At 45.4% G+C, this 27,148-nt stretch overlaps 1 protein-coding gene across 1 annotated transcript in view; it reads right to left on the bottom strand.

The window, feature by feature from the left end:
• Positions 1–27,148, bottom strand: part of LOC135908717 (protein VAC14 homolog) — an 88,754-nt gene that overhangs the window by 53,644 nt on the left and 7,962 nt on the right. The window contains exons 3-7 of the mRNA XM_065440578.1: positions 26,883–27,050; positions 24,261–24,323; positions 19,758–19,865; positions 11,201–11,310; positions 4,021–4,127 (exon numbers count right to left, since the gene is read on the bottom strand). Of these exons, the coding sequence (XP_065296650.1) occupies positions 4,021–4,127; positions 11,201–11,310; positions 19,758–19,865; positions 24,261–24,323; positions 26,883–27,050 (556 nt within the window). The remainder of the gene's footprint in view (positions 1–4,020; positions 4,128–11,200; positions 11,311–19,757; positions 19,866–24,260; positions 24,324–26,882; positions 27,051–27,148) is intronic.

The raw sequence follows: 27,148 nt of genomic DNA, 5'->3' as shown, positions 1-27,148 counted from the left end.
AGGTTATCGCCTATTAAAAGCATGCAGTAAACTTTCAATGCCACTGCGCTTTGTGAAACAGATAGCAGCCAAAGATGCTTATCGCATCAGAGCGAGCGGCAACAGCTGTGAATGCAGCATGCGATAGATCTGCTGGTACTGGAATAAGAAACCGAGTGTGCGCCGACGTTTTCACCCGAGATGAATGGGCGAGTATTGTGGTGAAGCTGCCATGGCAGGCAGCTACTGCTCTTGACTGCACGTGCCTCGTGCCTTTCCTTGTTCACATGGGACCTAGCGGTCGGAAAACATATTATACAATCCCAGTTTGCTGGCGCACTGAATGTGGGTGCCGAAATTGTGTTTTCCAGGAACGTATGAACCAATAAAAAGTAAGCGTAAATAAATTTGGACATTTCTTGTGCTGGCACGTTGGCACCGGGAAATCATACCTGATGGGATTGTACCAACGAAGTTTTGCCGTACAGTAAAACCTTGTTAATTCGACCCTCGTTAATTCTGAAAATTAGATAATTTGAAATCGCCCTTTGGTCCTGGCAGGTGTATGCATTATTTAATGCAATGAAACTCTTATTAATTCAGACGTATTTGGCCGCACGTCGTTCGGACACCTGTTGGGGCTTCGCAAGTGTCGGAACACCGCAAATGTGCAACGCAAAAGAGCAAAAGTGGCAGTAACGTTCACGGCAATGAAGTGGTGGGGTCTGCAGCGCCATAGTCATCAGTGCAAATAGCATGTGAATGACAGCAATGCCAGAACGCTTTGTGCTATTTGTGCCTCCAAAGCCTTTATTCTTGCATTTACCGCCACACATACCAGTGCGTTGGCCATGTGCCTTCATGACTGCGTAGTTGCTATACACAATTTTGTTGATAGTGGCTGCACTTTCATCTGCAACAGTTGCAGCAACCAGTACTTTCGTTTTAAGGGGAGACGCGGGTCTTGAAATGTCAAAAAATCGCAAAAAAGTCGATTTTCGGAAAAGTGCGTTTTCGCTACGTTTATACATTCAAGAATCCCTCCGCGAAATCTAGAACCTAAATTTAATCGGAAAATAACAAAAAATGCACTTATACGGGCCAGGGTGGCCGCGGAATTAGCAAAAAATCGCCAAAAATGTTCGAACTTTGCGCCGTCGTCATTTGCGAACGTGTTGGCCGGCGGGCGCCATTTTGAGCTTGTTTGGAAGCTGCTTTCTTTGTGCGTATTTTGCGCCGGTTCAATATGGCGTAGGTGAGGAGGAACCGACGCTATCGCGTTATTTCTGAAGGATGCGTCCGTGCCGCTGATTGGCCAAAGCACGCACGCCCCCCGCGCGCCTCGCTCCTATTGGTTCGGCGCCGTTTGAGTGCCGATTCCCGCGTTCCCGACAGGCTGGTCGCTCTATTGCGCGCTGCGTGTTTGTGTGGTTTCATCGCGCCGCTGTGAACGTTCGGCCGCTCGCTTCTCGACAACGTTCAATAAAGTGTCTTTTTCGCTGCCCGAAAGGCTGGAGGAGACCGTCGTATTAAGACTACTACGCGTCAAGCGTTCGGCAAGGCGCGAAGGCGGCCGTGGAATGCGCGACAGAAGATGGATAAGCCTTTCGTGTACCCGGAGTTGCCGGCTGCTGGTCTGCCTGAAGATTCTGCCGGATCGAGTTCCGAGCTGCAACCCAGTACGTCTAGCATCAACACTTTGTCCACCCACGCCTCGCATGTTGGCGCAGACCCTGTAGATACCGTTTTCTTCACGACCGAAGAAAGAAGCAAGCGCGCAGCGATCGCCGATAAGGCGAAAACGCGCCTGGCGTCGCAGTCTGCAACGGAGCGAAAGTTTGAGCTGCTGGGTGTTGACACGAAAGAGGACGTCAGCGACAGCGGAACTGAACTTGCGATCGTGGATTTATCCGTGGTTCAAGACTTTTTTGGACTTATGCCGTGTCCCGTGTGCACCAAGAAAACGCTGATGCTTTCAAAGGACCCCGCCAAGGAGTACGGGCTCTGTGCCAAGCTTGTGGTGGAGTGCTCCACGTGTGGCATGCGCGAAATGATCGTCGGAGAATGAAAAGATCGTCGGAGGCTTCACATGTCCAACAAGGTTCACACAAACAGAAATGCTTTGATAAACAAGCTTGCAAAGAGGCACAGGCCACCAACAGACTCTGCCTACAGTCCTGAGCTTTCATAGGTATAGGTGTGACCTTTTGCCGAATGCACAATTTAGAGAGTGTGCAAGAGATAATTTTTTTTTAATTTGAGTTCTGGGATTTTGCATTCCAAAACCGTGATATGATCCTGGACCAATTTTGACCACTTGGGAAGCGCTACAACACAAGCATAGGAACTTTTTTGCATTTCAGCTCCATTGAAATATGGCGACCACCACTGGGATTTGATCCAAATTTTTTGTTGCAGCCATAAACTTTGTGGAAAGGACATATTTTGTTGTGGCCATGAACTCTGCACAACTTTATTTGCATAGGGATGCCATTTGTGTGCCTTCTGTACAACAAGGAACTAAAATAAGAATGTGAAGCTCGTGGTGCTAGCTTTCTGGCATTGCTTTCAATGACTATGCATGATTTTGCAACCAATATCTCAATGTTATTTTTGCAAAATGGCCATATATATGTCATGAACTTGTTGCTGAAAGACAGGGCTACATGGTGGTTCAATTTATATTGCCATATTGTTAGTCCATTAAAAGTTATAGTGAACTGAAAGTTCAAACTCGTTTTTCTCAGCTTCATTTTTTTGGACACCGCACACTGCCTTATGGGGTATCTTCATATGTTCTTTCTAAGTATCAGCAAAATGTTTGGTATCAATATATTTGTGTCGAATAGATCTAGCCGGTGATGCTATTTATTTATTTCTAAAGTTGCTGGCTAAATTTTAATTGCCACTAAATACAAATGAAAATTAGCAAAAATATTGAAATTATGTTTACATCTGGTATTTTTGCATTATAATTGCACTGAGAACAATAAAAATAGCATCACCGGCTAGAGCTACTCTCTGGCGTTCTGGCCGTATACTATGTTTTTCCTTTTGACAAAGTTAAGTTTTTGAAAAGTCCCGTAAGAAATTGATTAGATTTCTGTATTAAAAACTTTACATCATTTGTTCTAATGAAGATATACAAAATCTAATTAGATATTTGCAATCAGCAGAAAAAGCTGAACAATACTGTTAAATATCATCCCGTTCACGCGAAAATTAACAAAGTTGGTTTTGGGACCCACATCTCCCCTTAACAAGGTTTCTGAGGATGAACAGCACCAGCTACATCACGATGGATGGTGACCAGCTCACTGGTGGAAAAACAATCAGGATGTGTGTGCGCATGGTAGTAAAAACCTACCTCACACGAACACGGGCGCCGTGGCCGCGCTGTGAAGGAAGCCGCGAAGCTTTCGCCGCTGCCAGCACTAATCAGCCACGCGATGAGAACTGCAGCTACTACACTGCTTTTGCGCAAAATAGAAACAGGACTGGCTCATTCATTCAGTAAATAAAAGCGTGTTGACGTAGTAAACATTTGTTTATTATTTTCTTGGTACCCTAATTCGACATTCGGTTAATTCGGCCATTTTTCTCGGTCCCTTGAAATCCGAATTAACGAGATTTTACTGTATACGCCTTTAATGCAGAGTTACGAGTATTTAAACATGGTGCATAAATTATTTGTGTAATGAACAATGTTCCATGTTTCCTATAAAAATGTTGCCACCTAAAATCAAGCATCTGGGATTCTATTTTAGACACATGAATTCTGCCATATCTGCCATGTTCACGTTTTGAATGAATCGGAGACGACGTAGCTGCTTTTTGAACAAATCAAACCTGACAGGATAGTGAATTCGACAGCATGATGGAATTTGACAGTATCCAGAAATGCCCCTTTGCACTCAAAAATCTTTCGAATTCAACTTTGTCTTAAGTGTAACAAATTTCATATTTCAGTGCTTCCTCAAAGAATGTTCCAGTTTTATGTTGAGAAGCCATTGAGCAAAGAATGCATGCTAGTGTCCCTACCAGAGGAATGCGAGTGGACGATGAGGTTCCGGATCATGGCAGCGAAGTCCACTCGGTCAGGGTGCTTCACTATGTTGCGCAAGAACTCGCTCAGCGTTGTCTCGCACCTGCACACCGGTAAAACAAAATTACTGAAGCACTGCCACTTGAGAAAGAGCCACAATTTCCACAGGACAGACTATGAAAGCATGGGGAACCTCCACAGGCCCCACAGAAAATTTTGGCTGTACACTACAAGTTAGAAAGGGCCATCCAGTGATCGCTTTGTTCTACAGCAAGAATTTTTAGAAAGGCATGATGGAATATCAACATTTTAGTTTAAAGTGAAGTCACAGCAAATAGTTCGAATAGTTGAAGGCCTTGTATGAAACCTTGACACAGAGCCACAAGTTGACAAAAAAAGACATGGAGGAGAGGGGCAGGAGAGGGGGGAGGGGGGCATACTATCTACAATGTATACAGAAGCAGTTTCAGGTCCAAAATTAGTTTAGCTTCAAAGTGCTGTTATTTAGATGCTATTGTGCAAAAAAAAGGAAATCTGACAATTTTTTTAAATCCCAGCAGTAAAAAATTCATTTAGACTTTGCTCAGTGTTGTGGCACAGGCAACTAGAAATTTCATAATGCTTAAGCCGTGAAAGCATTTTGCATTTGCTCGTCGTGAGGCCTAATGTTTGTCATGCAATGTTGGGGTGCCGCGAAGGGTCATCTAGAGTGAGCTATGACAACATTTTAGGCTGCGCTGAACAAAATCTGCTCTTGTTGACAATGCTCTGCTCTTATCGATAACAACAAATGCCCACAGTCTGCATGAGGCATCGATATTTGCAGCTCGCAAAACTAACACAAGCACCTAGCTTATGTCATGTGCTGCCCTTCAGATTCAATGTCTTCATTGACAGCCACTATGAAAACAGTGTGGTTTCGTCGGCACTGAATATTTCTGATGACACATATAGGAGAGGTACACTTGCAGGAATCCAGCGCGGTGTTCAACATATAGAATGTGGCGGTGAAAGAGAGTTTGATACATGCCTAGTACGGCACAATACTTTTGCATGCCATTTCTAAAGGCATGCGACAACTACAGCCAACATTCAATTTTTTTTTACTCCTAAGGTCCCCCAAAAAACGTCTGAAAAAACCAATGCATTCAGAAAATGCACCATTTTATAGGTATTTCTCGGTTGGAGAGGGTCAAGGATGGAATATCAGATTTGCACAACTCTGCCAATTCATGGCTGAGGTGGCTTCGCAAAGAGCCACTTATAAATTTCTTTTTTAATCCAATAGCAAGTAGCCAGTAAATCCGTCAATGTAGCCAGTGCTATCTTCAGCTGGGTGAACGCTGCCTGTTACTGCCTTAGTAGCACGAAAAAATTGTTGATCCTCTTTTGCACGACGTTCTGCTTGCACGTGATGACACTTGCTTCAATTTCAGCCAGAATCATGTTATCGCTGTACGCTGATGACAGCATCACCAATGCTCGGGTCAACTCGGAGCTCATTGGCTGTGCAGGAGCTGGCTCTTTGCTCTCAGTGTCAGAGATGTCCATATCCACCATCACTTAATGGATGATTTTGTCGTCTGTTAGCTCCACACTGAGTTTGAAAGTTTTCTCAGCATCGGCGAATCCTTCAAAAGTTATCCCGGCAGTAAACGAAACGCCAGCGGGGTGCGCGCTGGTCGTCGAACACAATGTCTGTGGAAGGAGAGTGATCCCACATGCTGTCGTTCTCTCCGAGTGACGGAGCCGTTTCGGAGCCAAGTGTAAAGCCCACGTGGCGAAAGCAATTGCAAAGCATCTCCTGTGTCTGTCTGTCGCATCTCTGTCTCATCGCCTCTGTCTGAGCGGAGCACCATGGGGCTGAGCACGTGTAACCTGTGCGGAAGCTCCAGGTTGCGGATCACGCCTTGATCCATCGGTTGCAGGATTGCTGCAATGTTCGGTGACAGGAATTCCATCTGTAAAAACTTTAGGTCTTTGATGTTGCCACACGCAACACAGTTGTCCACAAAAAGCACAACTTCTCAATTCTGCTGTTCAAACCTTCTGTCCAACTTGCAAATGTACACCTCGAATAACTGCTGCGTTGTCCAGGACTTCTTGTTGGCCTCGTGCTGAACAAGTAGGGTTGCCCCCTTATAAGACCTTGGATTCTTCAATTTCCCTATGACGAGCATCGGAAGCTTCCCGCTGCCGGACATGTTGCTGCCGTCGAGGACGGTCAGCCGTACTATGCTGTGTTTGCCGCTATGGCAGGGGTCACCAGCCAATGCACGCGTTTTCTCTAAGAGAAATTTGTGGAACAATTCAGTTTCATCGCAGTTGAATATGTTGCAGGCACGAACTGCTGCAACAAGGACTGTAGCTTTCTATTCTGATGCTGTGTGACAGCTGAATCATGGACAGCACCACTTTCCTCTCACATCATCTTCAACGTGAGGTCACTGCTGTTGAAATTTCTGAGCCGCCCATCACTGAACTTGACATCCTCAATGTTCATTCGAAGCGCGAAAGCCATTGCTGGTTGCTTCAATATGTGACTTGAGACCAGGATTCGCTTTGCGATCATGGTATTTTGCCACAGGAGGAGTACTTCCTCAAGCTTCGGCAAACACCCTGACATGCATTCTTTTTTTGAGCCCCTGTTGACTTTCCAGCCACTTGCAAAATTTTCAACTTGTTTTTGAAGAAAGCTGAAACAGTTTGCTCCGAAATTTCGAACTCCTTGCCCACGTCGGCTTGTGACCAAGTGCTTTCAACTTGCTTGAGAATGGTGGCTTTCTCTTCCATCATCAGGCTATGGTAGGACTGTGCACCTCGAAGCCATAGGCGTAGCCAGCACCATTGCTGTTAGCGGTGAATCCGCTCAATGAAAAAAACACAGTACCAAACAACGGGGAGGTTCTTAGCAAACGTCGAAAAGAGTGCACAGCAGCACAACATGATCACGCCACCTATCACAAAGCTAAACAAACAACACGCAGATAAATGCAAAAGGCCATGGCCATAGCGCAGCGGCTGGCTACAGCTGCCAATGGATTGGCATGCGAGACTGTTGGCCTGAGGTTTTGATATAATAAAGTGGCCATAGTGCTACGGCTGGCTATGGCTAGCAGATCAGCGTGCAAGAGTGGGGGTTTGAGGCTGCAAGACAATAAAAATGGCGGTGATGGATGCCGCTTTGGGCCTGCGATTAGTGGTTGAAGTCCACAGAATCGGACAGCAAAGGATTTCAGCATCCGAAATTCGAGATGTTTTTATACGCTGGCTCTACATGGTACGTGACGGTGCTGCGTAAGAGTGCAAGTTATTGGGCATGTCCAAAAAATCGAGTGTCTAAAATATTGGACGTTGACTGCATTTGATATAGACAATACCCCAATACGGTCGGGTTTGATATATCTTAATTGACTGTAGCAAATTATACAACAGGGTTTTGACGTAGCACTTTGTTTTATGCTTGCACACAGTGCCACTGTAGCTAAAAGGCACACCTGCAACGAGGTATAGACGTAAAACACTGTGCTACGTCACGGAGATGTGGTGGTGGTGTTGTCGGGACTGATTTTCGCATGGTAGGGACTCCGACGTGGTGCCTACCTTAGAATATGCTGGGTTTCACAGGTGCGTAAGCAGTTCAATGTGTGCGGTTCTTATTGTATGGTTTTACAACAAAGGAAGTGCAGTAGGCCAACAAACTGCATTGCGCCCAAGGAAGCAAGAGGCTAAAATTTTCATAGGTTTTCTGTTGACGCAAACCGTTGCGAACAATGGGCAGCCGTGGTACAAAGCAAGAGTTGTATTTCGATATCAGCTCATCGATTATGCGCCAAGGATTTCACAACAGTTAAGCTTCCACGTTATTTTACATGGCGTGCCTTATCCAACAAGGATGCTTAGGATCGTCAATACAGTAAAAGCTCGTTAATTCACAACTTGTTAATTATAAATTTTTGATAATTCGAAGTAGCTACCACGGTACATCCAACAATATATTGAAAGCAATATGTAACGCATCCCACTAATTCATGCTGAATCTGTACTGCCACCGATAGTTCGAACTGCACGCCATTGTGGATGGGGACAATGCTAGTGTGAGGGAGCAAGTTGGCGAAGCTGGTGTCACCGCATAGGCCGCGCAGCTTTGCTCTTTCCATCTGCGGCCCCTTTGTGTAGGCCTGACTGGAGAGAAACACACTTGCGCCTGACAAGGCATGGCCAATGCCTCTGCTGTAGATCGGTTCTCTCCTTCTCTTAAGACCTTCAAGATAAAAACACGGATGGCGCGCTGCACGTTTCTCTTTTTTTTCTTGTTACATCTTGGAGGCTATGCTCTTTCTCTATGAGGATTTTTGCCGAAAAGTGACATCAGGTAATGTCTGAAACATAGCTGCCGTGACGTTTATCGGCGCTCGCAGTACCAAAAAGCATAGCTTTTGACATTCATGGCTGTTACCCAAAGGAAAGCATCACTGGAATGTGTTTGGACACCACCTATGTGTATTTGGAACTCCGCAGCGTGCAGCCAGTGCAGCTACGAGAGTACAACAGAGACCGGCACCGCAGCAGGTTATGGTGCGCTTCGCGAGGGCATTTTAGAGTACAGCTCTTGTTCCTGTGGTGAGCGTCAGTGGCACAAAGGTGCGTTTATAGTTCAATGGCACGCGTCGCTGGCAGCCAGTCATGCTATGCCACCTGCACTGTGCCAGCCGAAATGCCATCCTCTCTAATATGCACGTGCCATCGGCTGCTCTCTTCGGAGCATGAGCAGAACAATCACCAACCCGGGCGCCGCTTTGAACAGCTGTCTACGACCGTTGGCAAAGCAGCATGGGCACCTTTTTAACGCGACAGCGTTAAGGAGCTCGTGTCGCAGAAAAGCCGGTGTCGTCAGTGTCAGCCGTGAGCGAAAAATCCCGGCAGGCAATTAATAAATAAAAACAACTTGCAAGATGGGCTGCGTGGGAATTGAACCAGGGTCTCCGGAGTGTGAGGAGGAGACGCTACCACTCAGCCATGAGTTCGATCGTTCAAACTGGGACAAAAACGCCTCCAGTGAATGCGGTGTTGCCTTACAAACGTGCCGTAAAAAGCTATACTTCTGTGTATATTGGCAATTATGAGCATGTAAATTATAGAAGTCGCAGTTAAACGCGTAGCGAAGTACGCTTCTGCTACATTTCTTCTGCGCTTTCTGCACACGCAGAGCCATCTTGCGGCGGCAAACACAGAAGACCCCCTCCTCTCAAAGTACGGCGCTGCCCCGACAGCTGGCACGCCATGCGCGCATTGGGGCTGTGCAGGGACCGGTGCGAGGCGCGTCGCGGCCCCGACTCCCTCTCCCCTGACGATGCTTCGCCGTGCTCCCTCACGGGTTGCAGAATCAAGTGTCCTTCCTTTCTTTAGATCACTATCTATCTCTCTCTCTGCACGTGCCGATCACGACGTTTGGCTGGCGTAGATCGTTTCTCACTCCAAGACACCGAGTTCTTTGGTTCGTTCCGCTTGCTCAGACGCATGTTTCGTTGCCAGGCCGAACGCTGCGTTGCTCGACGCTCACCGCGTGATTGGTGGGGGCAAAGTCCGATGCTGGGCGCCTCAGAACTGATCGCTGCGCCGTAGCGCATTGTCTTACACCCCTTGGTGGGTCGACGGGAACGCTGTCGCATTCCACTCTTGAAGGCGAAGCTTAAGCGTCCTCCAATTTTTCTCCGCGTCATGCATTGTGCGTCGGCGCAGTCGGCACGACTGAAGTCCCCAGATATTTTTCGCTTTTTACAAGAGCGGAAAATCTAGGGATTTTAGACGTGACAAAAATGTGGTTGGAGCAAGAGCCATTTCAACGTCGGGCACGTCAGACTGCATTGGCCGCGTCTGGTTACGATGGCTTCACTAGTACGTCAAACTATAGACGTTATTATTCTCGCCAAAGTGATGTAGTGTGTGCGCACGTGTGTTCAGGCTACGTCAGACTATATACGCGCCTTAACCGAGCGATTTTTTCTCCGACTGTCATTAGCCGAATGTCGAACATGTCGAATGTGCACATGTTCCATACAGCAGCACCCATACTAAACTACTCTCGTGACCGCGAGCAACAATGTGACGGCATTTCGTCTCGCAGGCGAAAAGTAAACACCGGCTGCCTCAGCAAGGCGGCTCGGTTACTGTGCACGTGGCATGTTTCGTTTACTATTCGCACCGACAACACAGAGAAAACTAATTTATTTACGCTCACGCTAATCATGCTGTCAAAAATAGGCGCACTAAACCGAGCTTGTGGCCAGATCACAAGCGCCATTGGTTGCAGTGATTGTGGCGGTCAGCGAGCTAGGCCTATCTCGTTCGGCTGTGTTTTGATAGGGCCGAAATGCGAGAATGTTCATTGGGTACACATTAAAGCACCCCATGTTGTCAAAATTAACCCGGCGCCCTCACTACTGCATCCTTCATAATGAAATTGTGGTTTCAGCGCAGACCCCCCCTCCCCCCGCCCATACCCACACCCCATAAAAAAATTAAAAAGCGGCATTCTACCATGCAAGCGGGCACAGGCTACGTGACAGTGCTATAGGGCCTGAAATATATCAACAGCACCTACCGCTGTTTGGAATGCAAACAAGGTGGGGGTCTATAAAATTAAAACAATACAGTGCTTTCTTCACAGGTGTTCCATTGTTAGTATTGCTTCTAAGAACTAATCCATGCACATATATTATTGCAGTAAAACATAGTTAACTATGAATTCATTGGAACACATATGTCCAAACTATCCAGATGCTGATCATTCAAACGGACCAAGACAGCAATAAAAGAATGCAAACTGCATCAACGTGCCTTTATTTGTAGGAGAAATAGTATATTGCCCATGTTTCCATTTAACGGAAAACCCGCATGCTACTTAACATACCCAATAACTTACACTAGCATATCATACATACGCCACAGATACAAAATGATGTATAGAGCATGCGCAGTAACGAGGACGCTTTACATTCTAAATATATTTATGTTGTCTTACATACACTGTTCTAAACCTCTGCTTTGCTCACAATCAACTGAAAGAGACTGACTGTATGCTGAGGAACCCCACACAGCTTTAAAACCACTTTCACTGCTCTAGGGACAGCCGACTGCAAAAAGTTAGAAGGCCATGGTTTGACACAAACTTACATTTTCTTGAGTTCAACCGAGGGATCTTCAAGTATGTGGAAGAGGCCATCGAGGATCTCGGGCAGGAAGATGAGCATGTCAATATCAGGCACTGAGTTCATCACTGATACCTGGAATCAAGGAGAAAAGAGAGACGAAAATGAGGTTTGTTGTCAAAATGGCTCGTGCCAGCGTAGATTAACTCGAAGTGCTTTGATGGTTGGATTTTATATTTCTCACAAAGTTTGCAGGAAATAAAGTCATAAAAACCTGAAATGCCTATTAGAAGCGACTCTGTTTCCAGGTAGCGCTCAAACATGCAGATTGTGCCTCAGTGCAGTTCATCCACATGAATGCTGCTGGTCATGCAGGCATTACAAAAATCGAACTTTGTGTGCGCTTGCAAACTACATATTCCACTATGGCATATTTATTTATTATATATATAAAATATACTGCCACCCTCTCAAAGGCAAATGCAGGAGTGGGTATCATACAAATCTAATAACACACAAACTGCAACAAATACCAAATACAGTGCTGAAACAGAGAGTACAGAAACCAACCAAAGATTCAGAAATGAATACAGTTAGACCTTGACAAAATGAACTTCAATGTAACGAAATTCTCGATATAGCAGCTGACCGATTTTCAGGGCCTCGTGGGTCGAACAGTTCGAAAAACTTGTTCAGCCAAGAAATTAAGACGGCAAGCTGGGCGAGTTGGTGAATGAACATGTTCTTGTGGGTGGGCAGCGCAACCCGGACGAAGGACGAAAGGAAGAACACAACACGAGCGCAGACTAACAACTGGTTGTTAGTCTGCGCTCGTGTTGTGTTCTTCCTTTCGTCCTTCGTCCGGGTTGCGCTGCCCACCCACAAGAACATCAGCCAAGAAAGTAAGGTTTATTGGGCTTAGAGCAGCTTTAAAAAATCTCTAATAATGCCCTGCTTCATACTACCCATGGAGGCAGTCATATTTGCACGGTGCAGCCACCTGGTGGCACAGAGCTCAACCAAACACAGTAGCAGTAACGAAGTGTATTCTTCTTTGCTGTTCGTGTAAATTTTTTGCAGGAGCATAATCGGGGACACATTGTTTTTGCAAATGTTTAAAATGTTTTACACTTGGTTAGAGCAACATTAGCTCTTTGTTTGACTGGTTAAACTCTGCACCACCAGGTGGCTGATACTTCCTAACCGATCAGGCCGCTCACGTACGTCTACGCTAAAGCTCCTTCATCAGCTTGAGTTTATGCCTCCACCCATCCGTTGAAATGCACAACTCGCTTGTGGTTACCGGAATACCGGACACGCCTGGCGCTGTGACAGAATGCTCGCAACGTACACAACTTCGACAACTCTCGCTTGGGGTCGACTGCCAAGCAGCTGGCAAAGAGGTTGGAGAGGCTTCACGTGCTCGCTCCTAGACAACTGGAAGTAAACAACACGCTGTGCCATCATGACGCAGAGCCAATGAAGGTGGAGCTTAGCCCCGATCACTCGGCAAACAAGTTGAGGAGAAAAAGCACGGTTATGGAGGCGGGTCACTTGTAATCACCCGTAGCTCTCTTAATAGGAGACACTTCACGCAGACTGTGGTGCTGCAGCTGTGCCCTACACGTCTACAAAATTTGCCCGAGCCGTTTTAGGGATTCTTTAAGCAATGGCTCATGCCCCCATAAACGTGGCCTCTCCATTACGACGACAGATACGAAGTGAAAGCCTAGGCTGGAATTATGAGCGGCAACGGAGCCAGCTGTGGAAGAGGACGATGATGAAGCGCGAGCAGTGGCACTACCGCGATTGCGCAGTTGGCGCCATGAATTTTTCTAACAGTTATTTTTGAAAAAAGCTGTACAAAATTATTTTTCAAAAACATCTTTTCTTACCCTTGTGCCTGAGACCAATTTGGGTCCCAATCTGTTTAACAAAACTAAAGATCAGAATAAATATAAAGATTTTAAAGTTTATCAAGATCACTTGAGCAAGGACTTAGCAAAAGCACGACGTGAATATTTTGCAAATCTTCTAGATTTTAAAACAGTATCCACAGATGTCACATGGAAGAGATTAGCTTCATTACTGAATTATAAGGCCTCGCCAAATGTGATCAAGAAACTAATTATAAATAGTACTGAACTAACAGGGAAACCACTTTCAATTAATCTTAAGATACAAGATGCCGTTCACAACAATCTGGAAAACCTTTGATAAGCGAGGCTGAAATATTTACAATAGCTAGCCTAAATAACAGTAATAGCAATGATGTCGATGGTTTTAAAGCTAAATGTCTTAAGTATATCGCTGATCTCCTTGCACCAGTTATAAAACATATCTTTAATCTTGGTCTTAGTCAAGGTGTCTTTCCGCATAAAATGCAACTTGCACGAGTAACTGTTGTTTTTAAAAAGGGAAACAAAAATGACATGAACAATTACAGACATATCTCTATTCTACGTATTCTATCTAAAGCATTCAAGAAAGTTATATTCAGCCGCTTTAACAAATTTGAAGCGAAACACAAGATAATAACTAACTCTCAGTATGGCTTTCGGCAAGGGCTAAGTACAGAATTTGCCCTTCTAACACTAAAGGAACATTCTAATGCATTTCAAGCAAGGTAATTTCGTACTTGGATTATTTCTGGACTTTTCCAAAGCGTGCAACCTCATTAGCCATGAAATATTATTTCGAAAATTTGAGCGGTATGGTTATCGTGGCAAAGCCTTAAATTTAATACAGTCTTACTTGGAACATCAGAAACAAATTGTTAAAATAGCTGACTCTATCTCCAAACAACTATGGGTTTCTAGCGGCTTACCTCAAGGCAGTATTTTAGGCCCATTTCTGTTTAATATGTATATAAATGACATTACAAACATTTCTTCCATAGCACAATTTATTATACACGCCGACGACACGAGCATTTTCCTAACAGGAAAAGATATGGAAGAATTATTTAACTCCGCAGAATCCACACTGCTTGCTTTAGAAGAATGGACTGGAAAAAACTGCCTGATTATCAATGTGTCCAAGACGAAATGCATATTATTCAGGTCAAAAGGAAGAAATATAACTGTCAATAGAAATATAACCTTGCATTCTATTTGGATCAAATTTGTTTCCACGTTTAAAAGATTAGCAGTAATTTTTCATCAAACTTTATCATGGGATCATCATATTAACCATCTAGCAACAAAACTCCCTCAAGTTATACGCCTCACATACCGTAACCAGAGTATTCTGTCATGGAAGTTTATGCTGGTAATCTATAACACCCTGTTTTCCTCAAGGTTAAACTACTGACAATTAGTGTGGGCATCTACAACGAAGGGAGGTGTACAAAAGCTCCTTATACTTCAAAGAAGGTTTCTTCGTACAGTAGAAAATGTGCACAGTCGTTTTCACACACACTAAATATTTTCAATGTACAACGTTATGCCTATTATAATGATATACGATTACCGACTAAGTAAGCTTTATAAATAGGAAATAAAAAATGGCAGCACAGTCTTAAAACAGCGAACCTACATAGTGACGCCCCTAGCCATTTCACCCGTTACAACGAATACTGGAATGTAAAAACATACCGCATGATATGTGGTCTTCAAACACTGGAAAATCAGTTACCGAAATTATTAAGTAAACTGAATACAGAAAATATACAGCTGGAAATATATACATTTACAGAACTCCGGAAATATTATATGTCCGAATGATCATGTCCTTGACTGTCCCTGACAATCTGCAATTACGGTACTCTTCTTTTTTATCCTTATTCCGCTATCCTTGTTCTCAACCTACTTCTGTTTTAATTTAGTCCTTTCTCCTTATTCCAAGTAACCATGTTTCCATTACCCCCTTTTATTGTATATGTGCGGATGTTATTTCCACTTAATGAGTGAATTGTATTTATGACTTGTAATTATCAGTTGTATTTTTGAATTGTATTTTGAATTGTAATTTGCATTGTAGTGAGTTGTCTTTTTTTTTACCTTAATAAGCCATACCTTCGTCTGAATTTTTTTCTCTTTTTTAAGGGGGGACACGGGTTGTGGCGACCAAAAATCGCGAAAAAACTCGATATTTTTTTATTGCATTTTTGGAGTGTACAGCTATTATTGCATCTACATTGTTAATTTCATCCCGATAACATCAGTATTTTAGCCGCAGTGACGCCTTATACGACATGTACTAGCTGAATTTCAGGCGGAACTTGCGCTGAAACGGCACATTTTCCGAAACGCGCGCCTGCTCTTCCAGTAGTGCTAGCGCGGACATCTTGGTCTCATCTGAAAGAGGCGACTTTTCCCTTTCAAATTCCCGCCAGAACGGGCCCCGTTCGGCCATTGGCCACTTAGAAAATACGCGGCAAAAAAAGGTACTAGAACGTCATCCTATTCGTCACTCGGTGCACGTGACTTGAGCTTGCCTCCTGATTGGCGGAGCTGCATGGCCATCGTCTGCTCCGCGCTTGGAGCCGCGCTGGCCGCGCATTGAGGTGCGCCATCTTGCCCCAGTGTCGACGTGATGTCTGAAACGGAGCGCAAATTTCGAACGCGGCACAAGTTTGGTGCGAAAAAAGTGCGACGGACGCTCACCGAAAACTTCAAAAAACGCTGCTCAACACCGCAAAACGCCCAGGACGCCACTACCTCAGCATCCGATGCCGAAATCGTCGATGCAGCAACGACAGGCCTAACGACCGCATCCGCTGCTGCGGATACTGCGACAAGTCCGTCTGCCGCGGACCCTTCGATCAGCTCTCGCGTACGGCAAGATACGATCTACCGGCAACCCTCCGAGCTGGAGGAGGAGGAAGCGAAAGCCAAAGCGAAGCTATCGGAGTTGTCTTCCGCTCCAGCGATGGAAAGGAAACGCGAGTTCGTGGGTGACAGTACCGACGATGCACTTCGCCCGCCTGATGGGACTACGTTCACAATTGTGCATTTGAGTGCTGTGAACACTTTATTAGCGTTTGCGAACTGCAACATCTGCAACGGTGCTTTAGAAATCGTCCGAGACGAGCGGGAATACGGACTCGCTGTGAAGCTGCGTTTTATGTGCGCGAACTGTGGAGAGATTGTGTCGGTGTGGAGCTCGCCGCACTCACAGTGCTGAACGGATGAAACCTTTTGCTGTGAACGTTTTGGCTACGCGTGCCATGCAGGCAACGGGGAACCGGCAGACTGCGTTCAATGACATTTTCTCGTTGATGGGGATCAGCCGTCGGGCGCTTCACACGAAAACGTGGCAGAGCTACGTGAAGACAAAGTTGACGCCAGCGGCCGATCGCGCCGCGCGTAATCTGACGAGCGACTGCGCGCGGTCGGTTCGCGAACTTTACGCCGAACTGAACGTAGGTCATACTGGGAACATCGCGGTATCGTACGACGGGTCATGGATGACCCGCGGTCATACGTCCCATATCGGCATCGGCACTGTGATCGAGTTGTTCAGCGGACTTGTGCTCGACTTTGTGGTATTGAGCAATTTCTGTGCTGGGTGCGAGTCGGGGCCTAAGGAGAGTGACCCTTCCTATGGAGCCTGGAAGAATGGCCACAAGTGTCAAAAGAACACTTATAAGAAAGCTGGGGAGATGGAGGTGGAAGCTGCCCTCATTCTTTTCAGACGTTCATTGGAGCGGCACAATCTGCGGTATACAACGGTGCTTTGTGACGGGGACAGCCGCAGTTATCTCGCTTTACAAGATGATGAAGTGTATGGGTATATCCCGATTGAAAAAGAGGACTGTGTGAATCATGTGCAAAAGCGCATGGGGACGGCTTTGCGCAACTTGGTGGCAAAACATAGAGGCCCTGGACATGAGAGTCTTGGTGGAAAGGGCCGCTGGACAGCAGACTTAATCTCCAAGTTAACCTCTTACTATGGTTGGGCTCTGAAGACCCACAAAGGAGACGTAGATGCCACTCAAAATGCAGTGATGGCCACATATCATCACGTGACATCAAACGATGATGTGGCTAATCACACTCTTTGTCCATCAGGCCCAAACTCCTGGTGCAAGCAAAATGCTGCAGCGGCCAAGGGTGAGCCGGTTCCAAAACATCCTCGAAAGCTTCCTCCTCATGTTTGTCAGGCTTTACGTCCCATTTATGAACGTCTTTCAGACAAGAAACTGCTGCAACGTTGCCAGCGTGGTAAAACGCAAAATAACAATGAAAGCCTGCATTCGATGATCTGGGCACTGGCGCCAAAAGACAGGCACGCTTCTTTATTCATGGTGGAGGCTGCTGTGGCAGAGGCAGTACTAAAGTTCAATGCAGGCAATGCAAGGGCCTCAAAGGACATAATGAGAGAATTATGCCTGAATCCAAGCGAGCAAAGTTGCACCCGCATGGCCGAGAAAGATAGGCGTCGAATGGCAGCATCAGCCAAGAAGCGCAAAGCGTCAGAAGATTTGCGCCAGTCCCTCAAAAAGCGGCACACAGGGGCTGGGAGTCAGCAGGACTACATGCCTGGTGCCTACTGAGCTGTTCCAGCCGTAAATTTGTAAATAAAATAGGGTTTTCCACGTTTTCTCACTTTTCTCAAAACATGTTTTTGGGTCACTTCACTAGACTGTCGGAGTGATATCTCATGATCTAGAACAGCTAGAGCACTAATTCTTTCTTTAGCAGAAAGCCTAATCTGCATATTACAAAGTGCTGAGAGCAGAATTTCAAATTTGTGCACATGTACATTTGCACTTTATTAATTTTCTTTTGATGTGGTAGCTTTAGGTCAAGGAAAGAATTTTGATCACCTGCAGAATGGCGAATTAGAATCTAATTTGAAAACTTTTTGCAGCATTGCAGTTATTGTACATTATAGTATCTAGCTATGCAATAATATTCACTTTCTGCTGAGCAGTTTTTTTTCCATTGTCTCCGCAAACAATAGAGTGGCAGCACTGTCAATCTCCTGAACTAATGGACCTACAAGAAAAATTATTGCATATTTGAAATCAGCACAAAAAACTAACTAAGCTTGTTTATTTTCATCAGATTTGGCCATAAGATCCATAAGATGCAGGAAATAATCTCCACAACCCATGTCCCCCCTTAATTGGTTCAAGGCATTTGTTCTGTCATTACTTTCTGCCTCATCTCACGATAATTTTTGTTTCTATTTCCAGAAACTGGAATTCATTTATCAGGGAGTATTGTGTACTGTACACAATACTCCCTGATGATACTACCTCCCTCAATACTACCTTCTGATGTATTGTGTCTTTTTTTTTTCTTCTGATGTAAGCAATGCTACTTTACTACTGTCAAGTGCATGCGGGCCTGCGGCTTTGTCAAGCTGTTATTTATGACAGCTTTTACTGCTGGCCTCCAGTGTCATGTACCCTACATGTGACACAAATAAAGGCATTATTTGCCTGAAAAAAAAAAAACATTATAAATAAGTGTGACAAGGGCAGTTCAAGGACGTGTTACAGGTCCCCGAGCCCACAGGGGTACGTGCCATTGAGTTTGGACCGTTTCTGCACTAACACCAGGGTGCCCAGATGATGATTTGTTTTTGTCGACATATTGGACACTCTTCTTTTTCAGACCCGAGCCATAGGCAGCTTCGCTGTAAAAATAACTGTAGTTTTCTGCTGCATTGATGACAAACGAGAATAACAGGACAAAGCAAACGTTATCACATATTACTGTATCATAAGTTACCATATGACGAGCTGACATTCTTTGATAATTTCCGCTGCACACTAGCGTGCTTACTCACAGCCAAAGGGATGTCCCCAGTTTCAGTACAATAACCTTGCTGTACTTCGTCCTTGCACCACTATGACTTCTCTTGAAATGTTCTTGTGCAAACTGTATGATGTCACACACATTCTACTCTCCCTGGCATGCAGTCACAAGTGCCTTTAACATAGACACTGGCACCTATAATGTCATGGCTACCATGACCTGTTTGCAGTTGTTGCAGTTGCTTCTGGCACCAAGAAGCATGATCTTCGAGGTTTGCTTTCAAGGTAAATGTCACTAGGGGTGGGATTAGGACACCATCAATTGCTTCTGTCCAATGCAGCATCAAAAAGCATAGTCTTTAAGATTAGTTAACTCCTGGTACTCCGGGAGAGCTGCTGTATGCAACCTATAGAGAAACTCAAGGAGCTTTTCCAATTATCCAGCCCTGGCAGTCCCGGACTGCCTGAAGCGGTGATTTCAGCCAATGAGTATTGTGTAGGAGCCATCTTGGGCAGTACTGGAAAGCCCAGAACAGCAAGTCAAAGAGGCCCACTGACCATACAACATAATGTTTTCAGCTCCTGGATTTGCTTCCGCCGCTTGCAAAACACAAAAGCATGGCCTTTGAGATATAACTTTGGGGCTGTCACGTCAAGCAGGCCATTGCAGGGTGTACGATTTGGACACTACCTGCACCAACTATCACCTCCAAAAGTAGCCAGAACGTAGCCAAGTCGCCAACCAGTAATGTAGCTAAAAATAGCCAATCTGGCGAGAAGTCACCAAACCTGGAAACCCTGTTCCATTGCCCTAAAAAAAAGTGTGGCAGTGCACCGTTTCCCGTGCAACACCACCTGTCAGTGCACTCACCCAGGAGACCACAAATGCCCGGGCAAAGTGGTTCTTGGTGTAGACCCGCTCCCGCAGCAGCGGCATGAAGGCCACCAGGTCGAACGATGAGCTCTCCGTCACAATATCCTGCACAGAGGAGGCGAGAGTGGTGCTGTTGACCTCTCCTGGTTCAATTTGTTCAACATCTCAGTGACCAGTGCAAGCAAACAAGCGACGCTCAAGGTTTCAGTGACCTCCTCCAGAACAGCTAGTGCGCCTGCAGACTTGCAGCATTGACGGCACGTACGGTATCGGATTCTGTGTTCGAAAAAATAAATAAAGCTACTTCGAATAAAGTGATATTTTGCACAGAGTGAGTTCAATATAATGAGAGTTTAGGCTGGAAGCAACTTTGCTCTGAGCTGCAACCAATCAGAAACAAAAAGGGCACTCCTTATGGCTGAGTAGAACCGCGTTGATACATTCCCATTATGCATGTTTTTCAGGTGCCAATGTTCGTAATCGAGAACACAACAGATGACCCAATAGAGTTACGAACATTTTTTACAGGTTCATACATTCCCAGAAAACACGATATTTTGTCACCAACATGCAGTACGTCGCTAAAACTGCGATTGTATGACACGTTTTCCGGCTACTAGAGCCCATTCAAACGGGAAAATGTGTGAGGCATGCATGATCAAGAACAGTGTATAGCTGCCCACTGTGGCAGTTTCACCGCGATACTTACCTGCCCGTCCCACATAAAAATGCTGGCGCACACTCAGTTTTTCATTTTGGCACCAGCAAATCTTCTGCAGGGTCGTCGCACGTGGCATTCACAGCTATCGCCGCCAACTCTATTGGGATAAGCATCTTGGCCTATCTGTCTCACAGCGTGTGGTGCTGTCGGAAGCCTAGCACACACTTTTAAAAGGCGACAACCGAAATGTGCCACTGTTCGCTGCTGCAGACTGCAATCATATACGTCTTGCGGCCGCTAGATCCCATGTGAACAACAAAAGGCGCAAGGCGCGCGTGATCAAGAAGAGTATATAGCTGCCAGTCTCACATAAAAATGATGGTGCACACAGTTTCTTATTCTGGTACCAGCAAATCTCCACCCGGGTCATTGCATGCCACATTCACAGCTATCGCCGCTGAACCTACAGTGATAAGCATCTTCATCTATCTGTTTTACAGTGCGTGGTGCATAGTACCATTGGCAGCGTACTGCACACTTTTAGTAGCCGACAATCCAAACACGCCACTGTTGCCTGCTGCAGGCGACGCATCACATTTCACTTCGCCGCCATTTGGCATCACCCACCTGCTTGATTTCACTTCGGTTTCCTGTCGCCTTCTTAAAACAACATGCTATAGCAAAAAACAAAACGCCTCTCGGGCCACCAGAGCACCACCACCTCGACGCGGATCAGCATCTCATGCTACAACGATCCGTACGACATTTCGCATTACGTCAACAATAGTCCACTATGTGAAATTTTTTTTACTTCGGATCGTACATTTTCTCTGTTAGTAAGTTTTTTCACGTGGTCTTTTCTGAAACGAATTAATAAGGTTCTACTGTCCATTTATTTCCTGGGTTTCACTACACTACTGCTGCAGCAACACATGCCGGTAGTAGTAATCATTAGCATGCTGAAGGGCAACCATTTAAGTGTGCGGTATTTGTACAATAATAAACCCACTTGCCCCCTTCTCGAGGTTGAAAGGCAGGGAGGTGAGAATAGTCCCCTGTATTCAGAAATGCACCTTAACTTGAAGCCCATGCTTGACTTGGTCAAGCCCGACTAAGATGACACCTGACGTGAGTGTGCCCAAAATGCTTATCACTTTCCTAGGGCATGTTGATGTTAAGCATTAATTTGAGCCGGACTTTATTGATTTGAAAAGAGTACATCAGAGAAAGAGAGAAGGGAGAAAGAAAAGGTAGGGAGGTTAACCAGACTGAGCCTGGTTAACCTTCATTATATACTTCGTTACACAGTCAATCCTAGTTACAATGGACACTGATAATCTGACAAAAAACGTGCTTTATCCGAAGATTATAATGTTCCAGAAATTCCGAAATTTTCATTCTGAATTTATTGTAAAGAGAGAGACAAGTGTCCAAAGTAAAAAAAAAAAAATCGCAGTTTCACCCGAAAGGCGAAGGATCGATTGCGATAGCAAATTAAGCAAGATAAGCGTGGCAACAGCAGCGAGCCAGCTGATCTCCGTGCTGTCTCTCATTTCAACGCTAACTAAATGTCCAGAGCACAGCACATACGAAACTACCAGCACTGGGCGCAATTTGTCTCTATCGCAGATCGCTTTTAAGATAAGGCGCTTGCATGGCCGCGCCATTAGCAGCAGCCAGCGGAGTAGAACCCCCCGCCTCTTTCATTTGCCTCCCCTTCCCCCTTGCCTCGCGTGTGATAGACGGTGCGCTTCCGCCCCGCTTTCCTATCTTCCTTGCACGCAAGATAGTAGAGAGTTATAGCTCAGCGAGCCAGTGGCTGCAGCGGGCCAGCGTAGACGCCAGTGCGCATGCGCGGTACAAGTGCAGTGCCGGCTACGCTGGCCCGCTGGACCCGTCACTGAGTTATAACCCTGCATTGAGCCGCGATCGTTGGCTCACCCTTGCAAGTCAGTTGCCAGCCTGTGTCGACGCGGCAAAAATCCGTTTTATGCGCCCGATTTTGCCAAAAATTGGTGCTAATTACGTCCGCTGTAGCCGGTAGTCCGTTGTAGCGCAGTCCGTTAAAAGCAAACTTAGTTGCACTGATAAAATAGGTAGAATGAACTAAGGCTGAAATATAGTTCGTTATGTCCGAAAGTCTGTTGTATGTGGGTCCATTGTAACAAGCGTAGACTGTATCTGTTGCTTCATTATACCGATCATTTCCCTTTACTGCAGCGTATTCCCAATGGTGTGCACAACTTTAAACATGGAAAGAAGACTACGGCTCCGCAGCCCACCGAACCGCTATGCAACCGCGTATGTGATGAAATTTGAATGAAACAACAGCAACAGACTCTCCGGCATGTGCAAGACATGACTTTTCAACTTTGCGATAGCCTCCTTCTGTTACAATGTGACGGTATTTTGCTTACACTTTCCTTTTGGCTCGCTCACATTGTTGTGAGACCAACGAAACACCGACGCAGTTGAAGGGCACGGCGAGAACATTGCGATGCAAAGAATGTCCATCATGTTTGAACAGCGCGTGGCACACAATGTGGTGCGCCGACTACGCAGCTGGTGTGGTATTCTCGGGTGACCTCAATGGCTTTCGGAGGTAGCTTCACCACCATGAGACATTGTGAACTCGTCAAAGTACACAGTTGACAGAGCTTATCAAAGTGCCAGAAACAATGTCGGTCATATACACGGATGTGTTCAACCTGTGAGAGCAAAACAGTCTGATCAGCCGCTCTCTCGTGGCCCTGAAGCTGACAGTGCTCGACTGCGTGAGCATGCCAGTTTGGATTGGTCGGTTCGTGCCGGTTTCACACAATCTTGTAGGTCACCTCGAGCGGCATCAGCCAGTGTGGCGCGCTGCCGAGGAGTAGAAGCACTAGTCTTTACTAAGCTACTTGCAAGCATCGTCATCTATGCGTGGCACGGCGCAGCTAGGCATTGCCTCCGAGATTGCGATCTCTGAGGGTGTACCTAGCTTCGCCAGCTACGTACACTATAGCTGCATGCTGCAGCAAGAGAGAGGTTCGATAAGATAGAGGTGCTGCTTATGCAGGGCTACTTGCAGCAGTGATAAAGGCCAGTGCTGTTTGACAGTGCTTCTGATGGGCAAATTTTGAACTATACCACGCTGAATGAGTGCAGAACCCAGTGGAAAGCAATATGCTCGGTGCACAACAGTCAGTATTCTTGGTTTCAGGGACTAATTTAGCTCGTTATATCCATCGTCAGCACAACAATTTTAGTTGATTAAAATGAGGTTTTATATATGTGGATCTCTATGGATTTCAAGGGAAGTTGCATTTACTTTGTTACCTCCATTGTTTCGTTAGATCCTGTCTCGTTTCAAAGAGGTTCAAGAGTACATCGAGATCATTCTCCTGTCACGCCCCAAGCTGTACGATGAAGCAATCATTTGCCATTCCTGTATGGCTGACCATAAGACATTGGGAGTGATAAGCCACCTATGCTGCTGCATCCACTAGGCACAGGTTTGGTGCAGACTCTGCTAACACGTTAACCTTAATGAATTCATTTTTTTTTCAGACTTCAGATATTTATGCGTTTCATCAGCTGCCTTCAAGTAGGAATAATTATTCTGAAAAACTGTCTGAAAATTTTATCAGTGGGGTAAGCATCTTGGGGATAATACATACTATGGATACAGGCAACATGCCTTATTGGGTTACGAGGATCTGCTGTAATGAGTTTCCACTGTATTTTTCCTGTTTTTCCAGAGCATAATGGATTCGAAAAAATCTAGCACACAGAATACACTCTTATGCCTTAAGGCTTCAGATGTTGAACCATGCAACATGAATTTGTGCTCCTCCAACCTTGAGAAGGCGATCGAGGAGCTCCGAGCCATTCTTGACATTCTGGTCAGAATCAGCAGCCAGCTAGTGAAGAAGGAGAGAAACCAGGCCGAATAAAAAAATTTAGTGGCATGACACGATTCAATGCAGTACAACTTAGACATAGAGCTTCGACTTCATTTACTTCACACATCATCACAGCGCATAAATGCACTACAGCAGGGAGTAGAACATAAAACTATGTAACCACATTTCAAAACAGAAGCATTTTTAAAGATAAGGAAAAGAAGAGACAGCAAGAAGTGACTTTAAATGCACAAAACAACAACAGCCAAACGTAAGGACACGGATGCAGCTGCACATCAAGAAGACGAACAGAGCTCATATATCATGAAACCATTGCGGCTCAGGACAAAAAGAGCATGAAATACTAACACAAGCAAACATTTGGAGATGACGGCAACAGTGGAAATTTTAAACTTTACTCCATAGAGGCAATCCAGCCTTGAATACCCACTGTCTACACTAGACAAGCAAGCCCACGTGCATTGAACCACATTTGCATGATTCTACTGAACTCCCAATGCAACGCAGTTATTTTACCGCCAAAATGCCTAAAAAAATAACTTGGTGCTGATTCTACCACGCACATCAAGTAACGAAACCTGAGTCGACGCATAACGTGTTGAAACGATCTTATGGAACATACAAAAGCGCACAGACACAGCTGAACCTTAGCGGCTAGTCACTATCAAAGTCTGATGGCACCTCCTTTTCCCTGTCTGCCGACCACAGAGAGTCATCTTCAGTTCTATGTAATGCATTCGAAGTTCCTTTGTCACTGCCAATTGTCGACGCATGTCTCAGGAATGCCTAAAACGTGCAACTCTACGCGGCTACCCTGTTCTTCTGTCAGAAGGGTTACCTTACGCTTCAGTGAAATGAAAACGCTTGTAATGAAAATGTCTGTTTTTTTCCATCCTACCACTAGACTACCTCCACAAAAGGCAGCTGAGCAGAAGCGCTATGGCAGGCATACAGCAAACTGGAAAATGGCAACTGCAAGCCAAGGCATAAAACAACAACATCTGTTCGATAGCAATGCGGCTAGCTACCTTGCAATTAGGTTTTCTTTTCTTTAGTTTCGGTATTGTTTTTGATTCCGAGTAGAAATGGTTCTGATTCTAACACGCACATGAATTTGAACGCACGTTTTATTTAAAATACACGAGTGTTAGAATCATGCAGATACGATACTCATTTTCAGGCTCCCATGTCTAGGATGTCAAGAAACAAAAACTTCTCAGAGCACGTGGCCTTCAAACATTCGTTTTAGACTGTACTACATGCAAAATAACATCACTAAAAAACGAGATGGTATCTGCATTTGCATATCTGCATTCAGGAACATAGCTTTCCTCCACAGCCTTTCACAGTGGGAATCGCCTCTAAGCTACGTTTCCGCATTTACTCTGCTACCGCAGCCAATTAACCCTTTGAGAGTCAATGACGTAAATATACGGCACCACGAGAAAGTCCAAAATAGTCGACGCCATATATTTATGGCGCCGTCTGTACATTTAAAATGCGCGCTGATTTCCGAACTTTTTCTTTTCTGGCATGTGCTGCCACTATGCGGGAATACAAGGAATTTTTTTCTCGCACCTCCCATTCTTGGTTTTCGTTGCACGGTTTGTTTTAGAGCTAGTTTTCTCCGGCGCGTCTATATGCTACCGCTCGTGAATTGGCACGCGAGCGGTAGCATATAGCCCTCATAAAACTGATGGCTACCTCGTTACTAATCGCTCGAAGGGCGATCAAGTGTTTCTCACTCGTTTAGTGCTCACAGGGGTGCGCATAAGAAGGATGCCGCCGTGCATGTGTTTCCTTTTCTTTTTTTGGAGACTCGCAACAGCTAATTGCCTCTGGTTGGCGATAACATGAAGATTACCGGAGGTTTGTCACACATTTTGCTTTTCTGACAGGCACACAACCACAGTTTTCTTGAGTGCGCTCACCTACACAGTCCAATTAAGCTATGGACGTAAATATTAGTGTAAGAGCAGGAACATTTTGCACTTACAAAATATTCTCATGTGCACATTTTCTAAGCCTTATGTGCATCAAATTTTTAATTCTTATAAGTTTTTGTTATTGTTGTTATTCATGAATAAACAGTACATATATACCAAAGCAAAATAGTTTTTCTCACTTTACGGTCACCCTAGAAAAATTACGGTAAATTTTTTTCGGAAGAATTGGAATCTGCAGTAAAAAAACAATCGGCCCTGGGCGGTCACATATGGCGAAAAAAATAGACCCTCAAAGGGTTAAGCGCTAGCGCATACCCAAACCCCAGGAACTGAACTCTGCAGCCATGGCTCGATAATGTCACTGCTTGGCCCGACCAATCAACGCACATTACTTGCTCTCCACCCACTTTCCTCTTCAAGGCACTGCCTTTCTCGCTGTCCCCACCCTCCTTTTCACAGCCCAAGCATCACCACTACTATACCAACCACAGCATGTACTGCCGCATCTAATCCCATCCGACTCCACACTTAGGAAAGCTTTGCCACAAGAAGAAAGTGAGGCACTTTTGCAGGAACCTCCCTATTCCCCATCCTGGCGACAGTGGCACACCTTGCTGAGGCAGTCAAAGATGTCATTGAAGTTGGGGAGGACGGCGCCACGTGCAACCTTGACGACATTGTAGAGTGCCTCGCAGGCATAGTACCGGACACGACTCTCGGAGTCGCTCAGGCAGGCCAGGATTGGCTTGACCAGCTCATCCACGTACAGCGCCGAGTCCTGCGAGCAGGTGCGTGCACCAGCAGCATGCAGTGTGGTGAGACAGAGAGATTTGCTTCCCAAGCAGTTTGAGATTTCCTGTATAAATGCATTCATTT

Source organism: Dermacentor albipictus, chromosome 7, assembly GCF_038994185.2.
Source record: "Dermacentor albipictus isolate Rhodes 1998 colony chromosome 7, USDA_Dalb.pri_finalv2, whole genome shotgun sequence".
NCBI classification, from domain to species: domain Eukaryota; kingdom Metazoa; phylum Arthropoda; class Arachnida; order Ixodida; family Ixodidae; genus Dermacentor; species Dermacentor albipictus.
Note: the sequence above shows the minus strand (reverse complement) of the source record. Positions and strands in the feature narration are given on the sequence as shown.